The sequence below is a fragment of the Taeniopygia guttata genome, chromosome 8 (genome assembly GCF_048771995.1).
Source record: "Taeniopygia guttata chromosome 8, bTaeGut7.mat, whole genome shotgun sequence".
In the NCBI taxonomy this organism is placed as follows: domain Eukaryota; kingdom Metazoa; phylum Chordata; class Aves; order Passeriformes; family Estrildidae; genus Taeniopygia; species Taeniopygia guttata.
Window position 1 is genome coordinate 21292862 of NC_133033.1, and position 17513 is coordinate 21310374.

Consider the following 17513-nt stretch of genomic DNA (forward strand, 5'->3'; position numbering starts at 1 on the left):
TTTATTTAATTTTTTTCTTTTAGGTTTCAAGTGAATCAAGATTAAATATTTATAAAACATAAGTATCCTCGTGTCTCCTCCATGTCCATGTGCTTCCTTTTTCATGTTACTTTTGGAGCTATTCTTCCCCCATTATCTCTTTGGCTCTCTACTATAGTTTATGGACTGATCATAATAGACATTTATAGTACTCTGTATTTTTTACTGTTGAGTTCAAACACGGGCAGTCCTACAGACCTTCTCTTAATGTACAGTTGTAGTGTGTTGCCTTGGTATGGGAAGCAGAGCTCTTTGCAGAACTTCCCTTCTTTGATACATGTTGATTAAGTTGTAAAGAGCAGGACAGCTGTCCTGGTGTAGTGCAAGGTAAAACACCAGGGTATTGATTTGAAATACCTGCCTCACCTCTCTGCTATTCTGCACCAACACTCTTCTGCTTATATGAGTGGGAGGACACCACTGCAAAACAGGAATTGAGCTGTGTGTATGACTGAAACTCGATGTCCCTCAGGGAGCTGTGCCTCATAAAATATTCTGTATAGGAACAGAAGTACTGGATGTTTGAGCATGCTTTAGGAATTCCCAGAGGTGGCATGTGGGGTGTGTGCACACATCTGTAGGCGTGCCAGCAGCTGCTGAATGGCCGTCAGCATTTTCTGTTGTACAAACATGAGCTTGTTTGGGGTCCTTCCCACAAACACACTTTATTCCCTCTGCTGCAGAGTCCCTGTTTTACTCCATAATTGCAACTGACAGCCTGGATTGCTGATATCCAGCTAATGTTCAGCAGCATCAGTGGCAGGGTGATTGACATGAACACCACACAGGGAGGCTTCTGCTCTGTGAAGGTTCTGGTGCAGCAGCATGATAAGCAATCAGTGTTACTGGAAGCATTCTGACATGCTGCACCTCAACCTGAGAGGCATTTCACCCATTTACACCCTGATCCTGAACACAGGAAGGGCAAGATGTCAATGGACACAATTTTGATTCCAGTGCTGTTTGTTTTGCCCTCTATTTTATCAGCAGCTAATGGTAAACCCTGCAGTCCTTGCTGAGGCAGGGCAGCAGTGGTCTAGGCCTCCATGAATACAGACAGCTTCAGGAGCTTGTTCTTCACCACCTTGCTTTACCTCAAATCTGAATTATTCCCTGGGGCATGCACAGGATGTTCACAGCAGTAAACATAGGACTTAGAGAAGTTACAGTGAAATGGAAATGGGTCAGGACCTTCCTGGGGCAATGCTGAAAACTCACCTAGTATTGCAAGTTCAAGCTTGCATGCCAGACATCAAAACTGTCAGTAAACTTGAGAGCATTCTGTTATGTATTGGAGCAAACCCAAAGGTTTGCAAAACATGTTTGATGCAGAGAATCTACATCTTGTCCCACCAATGTGTGCCAGACCAAACTGTATCTATCAAGTAGTTTCTAGTGCTGCTGCCTTCTGCTGAGATCCACTGGCGTCAGAGAAGGCATCAGCTCTGTACTCCATCTGAGGGTCAGGTCCTCTTTTACCCTTATCATTTAGGAAAAGTTTTTTTGTTGACAAATTGCCCTTAGAAAATGAATCTTTTTTCTGCTCAAGTGCAACTGAATTCGCTTGACTGTTACAGAAGTATCTGGGCGCATGCCAGTATCATAGTGTAATACAGCTCTAGGATCTGCCCCTAAAAGTTTATCTGCAACTTTCTTGGTTTGTTAGTCAAGTTTAATGCTTTTTGCCATTCCAAATTCTGACAGATGCAACTATATGTAATTTCCCTGGAAAAAAATAGCAACTCTGTCAGAGAAGGTAAAAATATTGTTGAAACTCTTGTGATGTATTTAGACTGTGGGCTTCAATGTAGGGGTTAATAGAGTGTTATTTAGTATTCCAGGAAATTGTCAAGATCACCAAGTATTGTACTGACTTGACCTGTGTTACATTGAACTCACTCTTTCCATGTTTCCAATAAAAACATACAGCAGATTGTTCCAGAAGCAGTGTCAAACTCGGTTAAAAATAAATCCCCTCATACTTTAAATGTGTAGTGTGTATACTAAATATATCGCATCAAAATATATCTCTTGTAAGGAAAACTATCTAAAATATATCAACCCTGAAATCTCCCCTGGGTCTCTGGAAAACCATGGGTTTCTGTTATGATTCCTAGAAGTTAAAATAATCCTTCCTCATTTATAAGCCACCAAATCCTCTGTGTTTTACTCTGCTTCTATTCCAAACTAAACCAGCTTTGTTTCATTCAAGTGCAGGATTTGTAAATAACTAATTATAGCCCTGTTTTTTCCCTTGAAGCATTAACATTTGGCACCTGAGAGAACAGCCCCATTTCAACTCTCAGATAGTTCAGGGGAAGCACTGAACTCGGTCTCAAAACTGTAGGGTACAGCTGACAAGCTCTCTTGCACCACTTCACCTCCTGCTCTCAGAACAGCAATCAAATGAGCCAGAGGGCAACTTTAGGAAAATATTTTCCTCTAGTAGCAGTAACATCTGTCTCCTTGGCAGCCTGCACTGGCAGTTGTGTTGGAAGCTGTGGGTTTGCCCCTGGCCCTGCCATGTATTTACATTGCTGAGAGGTTATCCTGAGCTCTGCTGGATCCTGTTACCTGATTTTCTTTTGTTCTGTCATTTTCCCTCCCTGATGCTTTGGCTGCTTAACTCTTTGTGGGTACATGTAAAGTGAAAATTACATGTGCAATATGAGATCAAAGGTATTTATTAGAAAGTATTAAGCAGTAAATTTCTCTCTGATTAGAGATTCAGCTTTTCTAAACTGTTTTAGCTGTATTTACTTGGCTTCAGCCTAGGCAATGTCACCATTGCTGTCTGAGCTTTTCAAGCTCTTCTCTGCACTTGTGTCTTCCACTTGTATCAAATCCTCTTTAGTGCTCATATTTCTCCTGCATTTTACTCTCCTCTTCTGAGTAACTGATTTTTGACTGATACTTCATTTCAGTGAAATGATGGTATTATAAAGACAATTATAAAGTAATCAGCACGGGCATATCAATATTTATTGAAATACTGAAAAAAATAATTCCATTGGTGATGAGAAACTCTTGGCAAGAACTGACATGACAATATGTATTTCACTGATACAGTAAGAGAACTTCAACTTCAACAAGTAACTCACTGCACATTCTAAGAGTTGCATGGATTTAAATCCAAGGCAGCTGCAGAACATCTGTAATACAAATAATCAGACTTTACAGATTGTCTGTTTACAAACACAGAACAACTATAATAAACCAGCCAAAGCTAAACCTTTTGAATTTTAGTCTGCTTTTACTAATATATCCTGTAATCAATAAGGCAGTCAGAAGAAAATGCTTGGTTACAAAGTAGTTAACAATTAACGTGAGCGGGTTCTTTTTGTGGTTTGTTTTGGTTTGTTCGTGTACTTCGGGCAATACGATGGGATTCTTGGAACCCCAGATGTGGGCAAATATATGTTTGATTATCTGAAACCATTTTCATGAACCTAAATTGTTCCTTTCTTCTACATTCTTAATTTACTTCTTCTGTCCTGTATATGGATAATGGTGCTATGAATAGTTAGCAATATTTTTTCAGCTTTTTCCTTAATATTCAGTGAAGTTCACTGTAGCATTTCAACATGAAAAAAGAGAAAATACAGAATGCAAACACTTGACACAATGCTTCACTTTTCTTTCTGAAAGGAAAGAATGACCACACTTATCTTGTTCGTGTATTTCACAGCCACCATCAATGGCACCTGCACTTTTACTGTTAATTTCGTTTGTTTGAGGGAGGGCATTGGTATTTAAATAATGCTTCTGTCTGCCCTGGAGGATGCTGAGGGGCTGTGCCTGGTTTTCTTGGTTTTCTCGCTGTCTGTAGGGCAGTACATGTGTGCTGTGGTACAAGACAGGCATGTAGGAGTTGCAGACACTTGGCTTTGCTGTGTTGGTACCCTATGCATAGACAGAATATTAGAGCTGATTAATACAGGCAATTGAAATAGTGTGCTTCGTACTAATGCAGATGCAATAACTGATGTCTTTGGTATACAATATATGAATGGTTGGACAAAAGTGAGAGAAATGCACCTTTTCAAGTTCACATGAAACAGAAAAAGTTACAACTCACATAATTTACAATAGATTTAAATAAACTACATTTAGGATTATGAAGATTTACAGACATTTAATCAAGTGAATGATTTTAATTTGTAAAGACCCTTCTGTGTCCCTGAACTATGTTCTACTAACTTGAAGACATGCTACAGTAAACACATATATTTGGCTTCTTCATTCTGGCTATATCTTATATAAAGATGAAACCAAAGAACAATAAATTAGCATCATAATTGTCTACAGTGAAAACTATCATATACAATATAAATAAACTATTCAAAAGCCAGTAATCTTCATGAAAAAAATTAAAGTATTAGGATTTTATACAGTTTCTACAAGTGATTGTGCAGCCAATAATCTCAAAAATTAAAGTAAAAATGAAATACCCCTATTGATTTTAGTGTCTCACGACATACAGTAATTAAGTACTGGTAAAATAATTACCAATTTAAAAGAAATAATAAGGAAATCACTGCTCTGCAATTTTATCACAGTTTTTTCCCCACAGGACCTAAAGAATGTAAACACTATATTTTTGTTAATGCTAGAGATTAATACTTTATTTTGAAATGTATGTTGATCTACACCTGCGCAATTACCTTTAAGGATAATGAAATAAGGCAAGACTTATAAATGTGGCACATGTTAATACTGATATCTTCATTTGGACAGAGAGAGAAGTGTTTGTTCTTTTCTAATATTTGTTCTGCAGCAGACTTTGGCCTACACAGACACAGCAGTATCACTCTTCTTCCTTTGTGTAAAATAGGTATATTACCTAACTTTGAAAACAGGAAGTTTCGTTAAATATTGGATGTTTGAGTTGAAATTTAGTTTCCAAATTACTGGCAATTTTAAAGATTATTTCTTAATAAGCTCCATGGCATCATCCAGTTGTACAGTTCACTTGTCACTTCTTTTATCACAAAATTATTTGAATTTTTTTTTGTTTTGTTTTTTAACACCAGTATTTGGTGTTTGACTTTCTGTTTTCTTGTCAAAGAAAGTATTGTTTGGGATGGCTGAAATATGTCTATTTTCTTCATTTGGAAACAGCCATGAATATATAGTGGGAGCCATCTTTTAGCAGCTGGTTGGTATTGGCTAATTTATTTTGGAGTATTTCCTTAGCTGCTTAACAGCTATCTGATAGGAGCAGTAGAAGAGGGATACTGCCTGGTAGAACAACATGAACACGTGACAAAACAAACTTCAGAACACAGTTAAGAATGCCAAGCTAACTGGATAAAGATTTCCTAGGAGCGGTGTGAAGGGCCAACAGGCAGGCCCAGCCTTGGAGGGTTTGGTGGCCACAGCACACAGCATGTGCCTAGGCCAGCTCTCTCTTACAGCTTGTTCAATGGATGCCACATCATTTAGCACAGAAGTAAGTGTTGGGTCCCTGCAAGGATGACAGAAGATGCTGTAGATGCAGGTTTGCATCTGTTGTAACGGTTTTACGAGTCCTTCTATCCAGTGTAGGAATTTAGTGCACTCAAATTCCCCACCATCTTAGCTCAATAATACAGATCAGGTTTCTTTTTTCACCTAGGTTTCTTCATGTTGGCAATCAGCAGAGTTAAATATACAACGATCATTCTGTCCTTTTTCTTGTTGACATTGGTGATGGTATCCACTTGGTAAGTTCACTCCAGTATAAAGTCCTATATAGATTCCTTTGGGGATGTGGAGCATATGATTCACAGTTTGCAATACAAATACCCTGATACATCACTTATTTACTATTAGTATTTGATTATTATACCATTTTGCAAAGTCTTAAAACCATGTTTTAATTAGTGTTGCTTGGAGCAGTTCAGAATAATTTCTTTTCCTTGAAAGCAGAAGCTCTAATGGGTATAATTTATGCTCTCTTTGCATGCAGCATCTCAATGAGAAGGTTATTACAGGGTACATCCCCATTCAGGTGTTTGTAATAGAGGTATTCTTCGGCCTGCATACTGATGGCCCGGATTTCTGGTAGTCGCAGGAGAAGCTGCCCAAATTTGTCTGTTTGCTGTGGGTAATTACACATGGTGTAGTCCAGCAGAGCAGCATTCACTTGTTCCTGAACACCTTCCACAAGCTGGAAGTTCTCGAGATTTTTGACATCTGAATGATAATAAAAAAAAAAAACAGGTAACAATCCAGTTGCATTTTAATTCCTATTTATGAAGTCAGTGTTTCACTAAATGGATGGGGCTTTTTTTTGCCTCCTGACAAAAGCATACTTTATAAGCTGCTGAATATTCAGTGAACCCTTTTGCCAACTTTCCTGGGAAAATAATCACAAAAGAGCTTTAGTGGAGTGTCTTGTTGAAATTCTGCATATACCTCAAATCAATTAGACACCAATGGAGTCTGAGCAAGGTCAGCTCTTTTCATAGCTAACAAAAAGACAGGTTGAGGATTCCTAAAGTAGAAGACCATAATATATTGCTAGCAAATGAGTCCCAAGAGGAAGCCCTATCTTTAACCTACTATGTTACACAATTCATATAATTCTGTATTAATTTTTCTGACCCAAGGTGAAATCTGTGTCCAGGGTATGATGTAGTTAATTCTAATAAAAAGTGACAGTGCTCTTGTTTCTGTTTGACATTTTCAAAATGATTCTGAAAGCCTTTGACTTGTCTAGCCTATGTTAATGAACCATCTGGTACACTCCAGTGACTGCCAAAATAATATTCCCTACTAGAAACTCTCCAAAATATATATTTCACTGACTAATGATCTTTATAAAATGAAATCATTGTCCTTTGGGTGAAATACTAGATAAGAATGGTGCCCTTTAACCTGCATATGGTTTCTGAAATCCAGCACTGATTTTTTTTTACTGGTATTGGACAACGAGGCATTTACATCAGCACGGCAGGTACAGTTTGTTCACTCTGCCTCTGTTTGATTATCTTCTGTTCCTATACAGCATGTTCAAGCTCAGAAATGCTGGTCAGAGATAAATGCCAGTATATTATCTCCTCATTGTTTGCTCCCCTGTGTAAAAAACACTCGGATGAAATTGTCTTTTAACATGTCTGGTGAATGCAGAAGTTACTCTAAAGCTTGCAAATTAGAGTGCTGCTCTAATGCAGGAAGAGGGAGCTGATTAGAGAGCACTTGCTGGGAGAGCTTGTTTTGGTTGTGTTTGATCATTTTTACCATTAGTAGAGTACTGTAGCACTTTCTTGTAAGGTTGAAGCGTGGTGCTACTGGGCACAACTATGCTGCTTATTCACTTTGTATAAAGACAAATCTGTTCATCTGTGGATATTCTTGGAGCCCAAGAGATGGAGAATTTTGCGGAATTGGGTTCATTGTAAATGCCAGCCTTTGATTGTGGGGAAATGAGTGTTTTCCTTTGCAAAACAGGAACATGCATTGGTCACCCGATCCATCAGGAGCCTGGGAGGCTGTGTCAAGTGAGTCTCACTCAGCTTTTCCTACAAATGCTCTAAACAGAGCAAATACTGGTTTCTGCAAATAACTTTGTGCTGGAACATGAGGGAAACGGCTGGAGGAGGCAAACACTGTCTTTAGAGCAAGAGGGTAGGACAAATGCCTAGGTCCCGGTGGCAGCTGTGGCAGCGCGCACGGCCTCCAGAGCCTGAGTTGCAGGCTTTGAGCCGGAGCCCCTCTGGAATGTGCTGGCTGCCAGCTGCATGTTGGATTCCCTCTTGCATGAACCGGGGCCAGTGTTTCCTGCTGGGGTTGTTATTGCCTGCCTCTTTCCTGTCCCAGTTTCACTGTGGAAATGAAGTGAGTGACTCCTGGATTTGTGCTGCTTGTTTGGGAACTGGGGACATAACATCCACCAGAATTTTGCTAGTTGACTTAAGGAGCTCACCAGTAATACTGAAATTGTGATGGCTGTCCAACAAGAATCATCTGAACTTTACATTATCCCAAGTGAAGAGGACTGGAAACTTCAAAGCTGCTATGCTTGGTCCCTTAGCTATTCAAACTCATTTATCCAAAGTCTTTTTGCCAGTGTCTCTGGAGATCTTTGGATAATCATGTTTTCCTGTATTACATTGGACATTTTCTCTTACAAAATATAGCTGTTTATAATTTTATGTACCTACAGAAAACTCCCAAGGTATTTTGTAGCTAGTGTAACCTGGTTTAAAAATTGGGTGTTCTAAGCATATTTTTATACAATTAAAAAAGAAACAGTATCACCTATCTCAATTAGCTTAAATAGGTTGTTTCAGATGCAAAATATAATAATGAATGAATTGCTAAAAGATAAAAACTCACACAGAAAACAGGGGCTGTGCTGGAGATTAAATTGTTAAACAGCAAGGTAAAATGTATGATGATTTCAGAATCAGTATTTGGAACTTTTTTTCCTCTGTAAAAATAACTTTAAAAGTCAGGATGTTTTACAAACTGTTAGCTGATTCAACCCCCTTCAAATTCAAAGGGCATCTTTCTGTTGCTCTCTGTCTATTTTGAGCCATATTGTGTATGAGGTTGTGCTGGCTTCTTGGAAAGCCAAGTTCATTATTATTTTTACCCCCTGCTTAAATGTTATTGCATAGGTTATATATTTATTGAAAAATCACAAGATAATTTTTTACAGAGATAAAAAAAGAAACAAAATCTGAGAATTGCAAAATTTAAATATATTTCTACAAAAGTGACAAATTTAATATGTGTTTTAGATCCACACATTCTTCTGTTTTAGCTGTATTGATGCCATACTCCAAGTCAAGAGGAGGCATAGTATTTTATGTATTATGTGTTGGCCCCAAACACAGGATCAGTGGCTTTTGGTAGTGGGTGCACCAGTGCAGTGTGAGCATTGAAGAACTGCAGGGGAAGGTCTGCACTGTTTTCTTTCCTCATCTCAGGGAACAGTTCCTTCAATACTCACATGTGGCAACAGAAGCACTGCAGCCAAGATGTAAAAACAAGTCCAGTTGATACTAACAGTAAACAAAAAGTAGTTCTGGGCTCCTATGCCACATTCAGCCTGGGGAAATACTTTTAATGTCTTTCCTCTAAACAAATTCTTGCTATTTGTGGTGAAGCTCAGTGCTTGTAAACCAGATGTTATTAGTTAACCAGTGAAAATATGTAGATTTTCCTTACTTTCTGTACTGAATCAGAGACAGTCCAAATAATCACAGTTTAGGTCATCACTACACAATTTGTTTGTGTGTAGATCTCTTCAGGACTGCAATTACAATAGTAGGGATGTAGAGGCAACCTGATTTGGGATGAACCTCTGTGAAGTGACGAAGATCTCTACATATGACTTTTGATATGTGTTCTTATCTCATATACATTAACAGTGAATGTTGCAATAACGCAAATGAGACAATCTGAACAGAGAGAAGTCAAATGACAAGTGCAGAGAGCACTGTGTAAAACTCCACTGTCATCTCTCAAGCTCTTCTGGGATACTTATATATCATCAAAAATAAGTTTGCTGAACCCATAATTGCAATAAAATAATATGTGGGGTTTTTTTGAGAGAGAATCATAAACTGTAGTTCTGGTTGTGATGAGTAATAATAAAGGAAAACTTGTGAATATTAAGTTATTTCCAGTAACTTCAAGTTATGCACGTAGAACAAGAAATGGTACAGTTTTCACTGGTGGTACTTAGTGTTGGTTGGTAGTGATACAAATGAGATTAAATAATAACTCTGGGGTTTAAGTAGATGGCTTTCCTGTGGCTTGAGTTTGGTTTTGTGCTCGGTATTTATTATGTAACTGGCTAAACAGATTTCGTTTTACAAGTATTTCCTTTGACTGCTAAGGAGTTAACATGGTGAGACACCAAGCGATGCTGGTGTAACTGCTGAAGGCACTCGTGTACAATGAGCGTGAAATCTGCTACTGATGTGTACAGCACGACATCCCTTATGCTTTCACATAATTCCTCATTCCTGTTATTTCTTTTTAAACTGGAATGTCTCCTATCGATCTTTACATCAGTTAGTAACAATTTGAAGTACACATGTTTAAGCTTAACGCAAGAAATCATTTTCTGAAGTTTAGATGCCTGTAAATTAAATGAGTAGGAGTAGGTTGCCCCCTCCCACCCACACACCCTTTAAATCCTTAGCAGCTAGAAAAAGTGTTTTGTGTTGCTACAGTAAGTATCAGTCTCTTAGCTCTTCTACTTTATTCACTCAGGGACTAATTACCAACTTTTTACATGAAACAGCCTTACTGTGAGCTCACAGTGGGACGCGCATCTTTTTCTATCCTTATTGAAAAGTAAACCCTTAGGTCTTCTGGAATATATTATATGTTTTACAAGAAATAGCAATTGCTTTTCTGTCAAACAAAGAATTTTTGTTCTCTGTAGCTTACTTTTGACGATTAAGACAAAAACAGTATTATAGTGTGTCAGGATCTGCTCTGTAGTCACAGTAAAGATCTGCCAGTATTCCCAGATATACCCCCATTTTGATTATTTTCCACAGCTGCCATAAAACCGTGCGTTAAGCTGAAATTGCATATCACATTCAGCCCAAGGAAAACACTTTTGCATATTTTCCCCCAAAATGGGTCTGGTCTTTAGAGGGGAAAAATATTTAGGTTTCAGAGAGATTTTCTCCCTCTCATATTCCAAACATGAAATACTGAAAATTTGGGGGTGTATTAATCTATAGGGAGTTCCCTTTGGTCTGGGAATTTTAAAAAGAAAAATGAAACAGAATGAGAGATTTAACTTTGAGAATAGTAACTCCTTGGGAGCGCTAAATATTTCCCAGAGAAAGCTGGTTAAATTTTATTGCTCATATCTTTTATTTGATGCTGTTTCTACATGAAGCAATGAAGAGGTGTGAACACAGCTCAGTTTCCTCTTTGCATTTTGCACCATTGCAAGGACAAAATAAGATTTCATTACTCTCCATGGTAAAGAGCATTTCTCCCTTTCACAAGGCTGCTTCCAGTCTCATGGATACTCCAGGCAGTAGGGCTTGTTCCAGCCCTGGCCTGAGCTTCCTCACCCGAGAGGGCTGATGAGCTGCATCATTTAAGGACTTTATTGAAACCCAATGTCTCTAACACTTAGCAGCTCTTTGGAAAGATTGATTAGCTCATTGATAAACTGTTCTATCTTCCAAACTCTGCTGAGGCTGGTTTGGCTGGGATGGCCTTCAGGCTTGCCCTCTGAGAGATTTGCCTGGTTCTTTCCAGCCATGCTGCATGGCTTGAGAAGCAGCGTGGCTTTCTCTGCCTAGAAACATTCTGTTTTATCAGGGAAAGCAGCAACGTGCCTCCTCACATGGCTGGGGTTCTCATCAGGGGCTTTAGTATGAGGGCAATTCCCATTTGAGCTTGAAGATGGAATATGTTAGATGAAGGTTTTTACCCCAAAATAGTTCAGAGAAGGGAAATTAAACAGGACTGAGGTGATGTTACCAAATCTTCCTCTACTTGAACAGTTTTGTGCTATTTCCTACTTTCTGCTAGCCCTACAAAATCTGTGCATTACAGGACTTAAAACACAGGTAGATTTTTGACATGGGGTAAAAATTTTTTTGAAGACAAGCGTACTAATGGTTGATAAAGTGCCAGTCTCTGAAAATTACCCACAATTCTCCTTCATTGAAACTAAGGGCAACAGCAGCAGTTCCATATAGCACATGTGTCATGAAGGCAGATGCATGCCATTCTATAGCTAAGCCTTCTTGACAGACAAAATGCTATAATGAAGGAAGATTTATGGTAAAGATAAGCTCCTTACTGCAAAATCCCCCTCAATTTTATTACACTAGGACTGTGCTGAATATTATTCACTTAGAAGTCATGGGAAACAATTCTTGATAGATGTTTTTTAATCAGTGATAAGCTGCATATATTTAGCACTTTCCAAACCTTGAAAAACCTCTACACTGTAAGAACAAAAAGCACTTTTAATTCTTAAGACTCCCAAGTCCAAACTGAATGTGTAGAAAACTTTTCCTGTCTTTAGGATTCTTTTTTGGCAGTGGCTAAGCTGTCTGTAACAGTGCAACAGTCGATCTCTGACTATTTATTAGGGTCATAAAGTAATTTTCATTTTCAGTTGAATGTAACATCTGATAAAGGGCAGATTGTTTTGAAAATCTTAATTAAATTCTTCTATAGCAGAATGTTTCATTCATGCCCAAGTATTGGGCAAGACTATATATTTTCAAAGTGAGAAAAAGGTACTTAGGAGAACAAGTTGTAATTTGTAGTCTGGATCCTATTTCACTCCCTCAGTTTGCAATCTTGATGGACTTCGGGTTTCTTTCAGAACTATGGCTCAACTAAAACATTTTTATATTGCTTTATAGTGGTAGGCTTCTTTCTAATGCTATTTAAAATATTTAAGCCTATTTTTCTGTTCTAAAAAGATTGTGAAATGATGGATTCTTACTGAGAAGCTCCTGATGTCTGTTAAAAACCATGCTTATTGATTTTGTGAGTAATTTTAGAATTGCTTTTCCCACTGTTAGCTCTGCAATGGGAAGAGAGACATGGGGAAAAAAGGTGACTCCTCTCTGTGTGCAACTGTGGAAGTAGGTTACTATATTTCAGTTGTTTCTTTTATTACAGTCCCAGTAAAGAGAAAGGGCAAAGCTTAATTGGATTTCTTGAATCTTTATGACTGGTGTAATTACTGAGTCATCACTCAGAAAAATAAAACAGCTTGACTTTCAGCAGCTCAGGCTACATTACTCTCTTGGAAGTTAAACAAACAAAATCTCCACTCACTTCTTATCCTGACACCCCAGGAGCCAACATCCTTATTACTTGCACATGAGGCATACGTGGTACGGTGGTCATTGAAACTCAATAAAACAAGATCTTGCCAGGCATCTGATGGAAGAGTTGCTCACAGATCCTGTCCCAAATTCCACAGCCAGCTACACCCTTAAATACAAAGTCCAGCATTTCTCAGTGCAGCTTGGGAGGAAAAAATACATCCAGGTACAGCCACAAAGCCAGGGGTGGTAGATCCACACAGCCAGGGGTCTGGGGAGCCAGTGGGGATGAAACTGTGCCCCAGCCCAGAAGATGTGGGGACAGACCACAGCCCCAAGCAGTAGTTTCACTGCTGGCATTTCAGCTTTGCTGTGCTTAAACTCTACTACCACCTCACTTTCTTTCAGTTAGTAAAGCTCCCTGCCTGCAGTTCTTCCCCTGTTGAAGCCCTAGCCTGGCTCCTGCCCTGTGCGTCAGCAGTGAGACATGTTTGGTGTCTCTTGCTCATCTGGGACTGAGGACAGCCCATCCATGGCCCAAAGGTTTATTCTGTAGGTATTTTAGTCCGTGCTTAAGCATTCACTGATAGGATTATGTTCCATATAAAAGAGTAGCTGCTGCTTTCTTTGAAGACGTGACAGAGGAACAAGAATTTAGAGAGCAGTTGCTGTGTTGAGTCTTCAAGGAAATTTCCCAAACAACTGGAGTCTCTCACCCTGCCAGTGGGTGGACTCTATAGCTATTGCTTGCTACAGGCTGTTCTCAGTGAAAATGTGTTTCAGTCTTCAGGTTGAAGCTCTGCTGGTGCAATGGAAAAATTAACCCAATGTAATTAAGCCCAAATTTACTGCCTGCCTTTGCAGGCTGGTAGAAAGGGAACCTGCCTGGGCTGATGTGGCTTTCTGGTTCCTGCTTCTAGGCTTGTTTGTGTGTTTGATCTAGTGACCGCTTAAGATAAGCGACAGATGAATTCTAGAAAAAATGTCTCAATCTAAGTCTCTCTTTTCTAGGAAAAAAAATCTGTAACCACTGTCTTCTGGAGTTGTGGTCATATTTGTATGTGAGCACTTATTAGTAAACTAGGGCAGAAATTATTTAGGGAAGGTCTCACAGATAAACCAAGAAAGAAAGTGAGTCAAAACTCCTTTTTTTTCCTGAACTCCTCACCTCATCCCAGGGCCATAATATATGTTTGGGCAATAAATGTTTGTCTTTGAATATTCAGTTAGAATGAGCATTGGTAACAAAACTACTGTGCTAATTATCATACTATCACCAAGCTTTTATATATATATATATATATATATTCTTACATGTAGGCAAATCTGCCAGAGCAGTAGTATCACAGTATCAAATTTCATAAAGGCAGAAATTAGACTTCTGATAAGTTAAAAATGAGACTAAATAGGAAATTTATTAGCCCAAAGAGTTTCCCCAGTTATTTTCTGCAACATCATTTTAATCGTCAATAGCACACAGATAAGGGAATTATCTGTCAATGCCTGCAATTTGTAGGGTGTGAATAGTTTAAGATGTCATAAATATTTATGAAGTTCCTGGGAATGGTGATAGGACATCATACAAAGTCCTTGAAGTTACGAACTGAGGCAGAAAGGGTGTTATATGCAAATTACAATAATAGTGTGGTATAGTTTTAAGAGGAGCAAAAACCAATGTATTATTTAGGTGAGAAGAAGCTGAATATTTAAAAAATAAGGAATAAAATTTTTTGAGAGATCTGCTTTTACCTAGAAAAATTTTGCTCTGCTTTTGCCTAGACATTTGTAACTTTTTTGAATGTTTGCCTTTACTGGTCTCATGAGAAGCTGCACGTTATCTATCCTTTCCCTTTCTCTCCCTCGCTTGCTATTCAAGTACCATTTAAAGTAGGAATAATGGAACAGATTAATTTTGGGGGTATTTCTACTACTGCCACTGGAAGTTGACTGAGGGGTGATATAGTCCAAAAAGAAGACATATAAATATTTTCTGGGAAAATATAGGCTATAAATTTCTACTGAGCTTAAAACACAAAAATGCAGCTGCCACTAAAGCCCATTTGAGTATCAGGCTCTATCCTTTTATAAAGCCCATCTGTCTCTGCAGATTATAAAAAATGCATGATCATAAAAAGCAGTACTCCTTAGGGGAAAAATCTCTCTGTACTAATCTTGTAGTCACTTCACAAAACAGTTTTTAATCCCAAATTTGCATTTGATTTTCAGTCAGGAACTTTTGTGGTTTTTGCAAAGTTTTCTTATTCCATTAGAATAAGATATGAGGTACAGTTTGTTCAGGTGGCAAGTCCAGACTATGAATAAACCAACGTTATCATATGAAAGAGAATTAAACAGGCAGATCCAAGTGGGGATATATTAAGCCAAATTTAAGCTCCAGTAGTTGAATTTAGCCTGTACTAGATGTCTGGTTTGCCTCAGGATATATTCAGCTTTCCAGCTAATCGACTGAGGAAAACTGCCTCAGGTATGATAAAATTTACAAGAGAGCTCAGTCGAATAGCTCTTGTTATAAATACTAGCTTAAAGGCATTCTTCTGGTCTTTGGGATCAGAACTGTATTTGCATTTAATTATTATATTTCAAACTTTTTCAACTTGGTTAAAAATATTAGAACAGCCAGTTTGGATTATATCATTAAAGTGCTTTCCAGATAATGGTTGAACTTCATACCAGATTTTTATTACTGGATGAATATAGTTTGGCTTTATTCTTTTGTTAAATCCAAATTCCCACCGGAGCAAAAATTATTATAATATATTTTCATTGAGAGAAGGAGAATTAAGCAAAGGTGTTTTAGTGATGTGCCAGTCTAAGGGGTACAGCTCTCCACTATGATTTTCTGTCAACATAATTGACAAATAATTCAGAGTTTTAAGCCTCTTGCACTATTTTCAGACAAGGCTTAGTGTGAGAACTAATTGTCTTTTAGTAATTGATTTCAAAACCCTTTTTTTTTTACCCTTTTCTGAGACTTTTCAATACATGGTTTTACTAGTTCTATGTGCCAATATTTGCACTAACAGTTTGAGGTTTTTTTTCACTGAACCAAGTTGCATCAGTGGAAGCTGATTTTAGTTTAGAAAGAACATGAGAAAGACAATCACCTCTGCCTGTGTAAGATATGAGAAGTGGAAGTAACAGAACTATTTTCTTTTATAATTGGGCTGAAATAACATAAAATTAAATGCTTTCTTTAATTTGCTCAGTACTGAAAGCACTACAGTAGAAACAAATACATGATGCCTGTTTTCCAAACACTTGAATTCCACTATTTATTAAGAGGTGGACTCTACTTTAGGCAGTTACAGTTATTTTCTATGTAAATGTAGCTGCAGATGGCTTACAAGACATTGATGGTACACTGAAGCTGGTGCTGTTTCAATCCCCTATCAAATAAGAACTGACAAAAAACCATACTGACTTAGATGAAAAGAGCCAACAAGTTTGGTAATGTCATATACAGGAGTCACCAGATCACTGTCACACCTGACTGCAGCAGTCCATGAATTTGCTTAAATGTGCAAAGGAGTACTGCCAGTATTGCCTTTGTGGACAATGAACACAACTAAGGGAGATCATTTTCTGCTGCAGTATTTCAGAACATATTGTTTCTGACATTCGATCTGAGTGGGAGTTGCAAATTTCACTTTTTACTGTCCCAGTCTGAGCTTAGTTGTGGAAATGGTTTGGCAAATGGGTTGACAGAAGCCCAAATAGGGACACCTGCAACTACATTGCAAGTGTCAGTGCTGCCTGTAGGAAACACTGGAGAGGCACCCAGTGTGTGTCAAAGCAGCCTTTGGACTATTTTTCCAAAGACTTGGCTGTGTTCTTCATCCTTATTCCTTAAACTTTTAAACATACAGATATGAAAGCTTAAGAAAAGCCCACTTGAAAGTCCCTCTGGCAGCATGGTTACTCATCAATCAAACAGGGTAGGGAAGTGAGGAATAGAGCAAATATTCTTACACCTGCATTTCAAACATGCAGCTCTTAGAGAGTTTTATTTTTCAGCTGCTTCTGATTTCTTGACAGGAAGTCCTGGTCAGAAGGGACTGGACACTCTCAGTAAGGTACTGCCTCAGCACATTTTTAACATTTCAATTGCTTGGTCAGGAACAGCAGCAGGAAATCTCCAGATTTGTGCTCACTGCTCAGCTCAGACTGCAATATTTTGGTCAGATATGGATGAGATATTTCCATAGACAACACAGTCACAGGCTTAACAGAGGAGCATGAATTATGGGGTTCCAGATCCCCACTAGCCAAGAAATTGTGCTTACCTGTAGCCTTGGAGCCACAGCAGACAGTGGGATAAGTATTTGGCAGGATACAATTAATGTGCATACACATGTGCATCCTCATGCTTTAGTTTCATGGAAATCCACAGGCTTTTATTTTAATTTTTCATTATAAAAATGAAAATTTTATATAATTTTGTTATATTATAAGGCTTTCAAATCTAAGGTACTGAGCATCAACCACTGCATTTACAGCTGTAAATCACCAGTCTCAAAATGCCAAAGTTACCACTAATTCTGGCAGCAGAGCTGCCCACCTGCCCCGCAGGGACTCCTGCCCAATTGCTGGGGAAATGACCTGAAACGCTGAATGGCCTGGGCTCCTTCAAGGCAATGCACTCACATGCTTACTCTTCTTGCCTTTCTTCATTTACATTCACTAATTGGAAGT

At 38.4% G+C, this 17513-nt stretch overlaps 1 protein-coding gene and 1 long non-coding RNA gene across 4 annotated transcripts in view; one reads left to right on the forward strand and one right to left on the reverse strand.

Moving 5' to 3' along the window:
* Positions 1-17513, forward strand: part of LOC115496238 (uncharacterized) — an 89912-nt gene that overhangs the window by 38696 nt on the left and 33703 nt on the right. Inside the window, exon 3 of one of the 2 annotated variants that reach the window (XR_012057121.1) lies at positions 5657-5744. This is a non-coding gene — a long non-coding RNA (uncharacterized lncRNA). Of the gene's footprint in view, positions 1-5654; positions 5745-17513 lie in introns of those variants that run through there. The other variant, XR_003961674.4, reaches the window with a different exon arrangement.
* The window catches only part of NR5A2 (nuclear receptor subfamily 5 group A member 2), an 89022-nt gene continuing 74497 nt past the window's right edge, over positions 2989-17513 (reverse strand). For both annotated transcript variants that reach the window (XM_072932758.1, XM_002192969.7), the window contains one exon: positions 2989-6216. In XM_072932758.1, the coding sequence (XP_072788859.1) occupies positions 5969-6216 (248 nt within the window). In that variant the 3' untranslated portion in view covers positions 2989-5968. The remainder of the gene's footprint in view (positions 6217-17513) is intronic.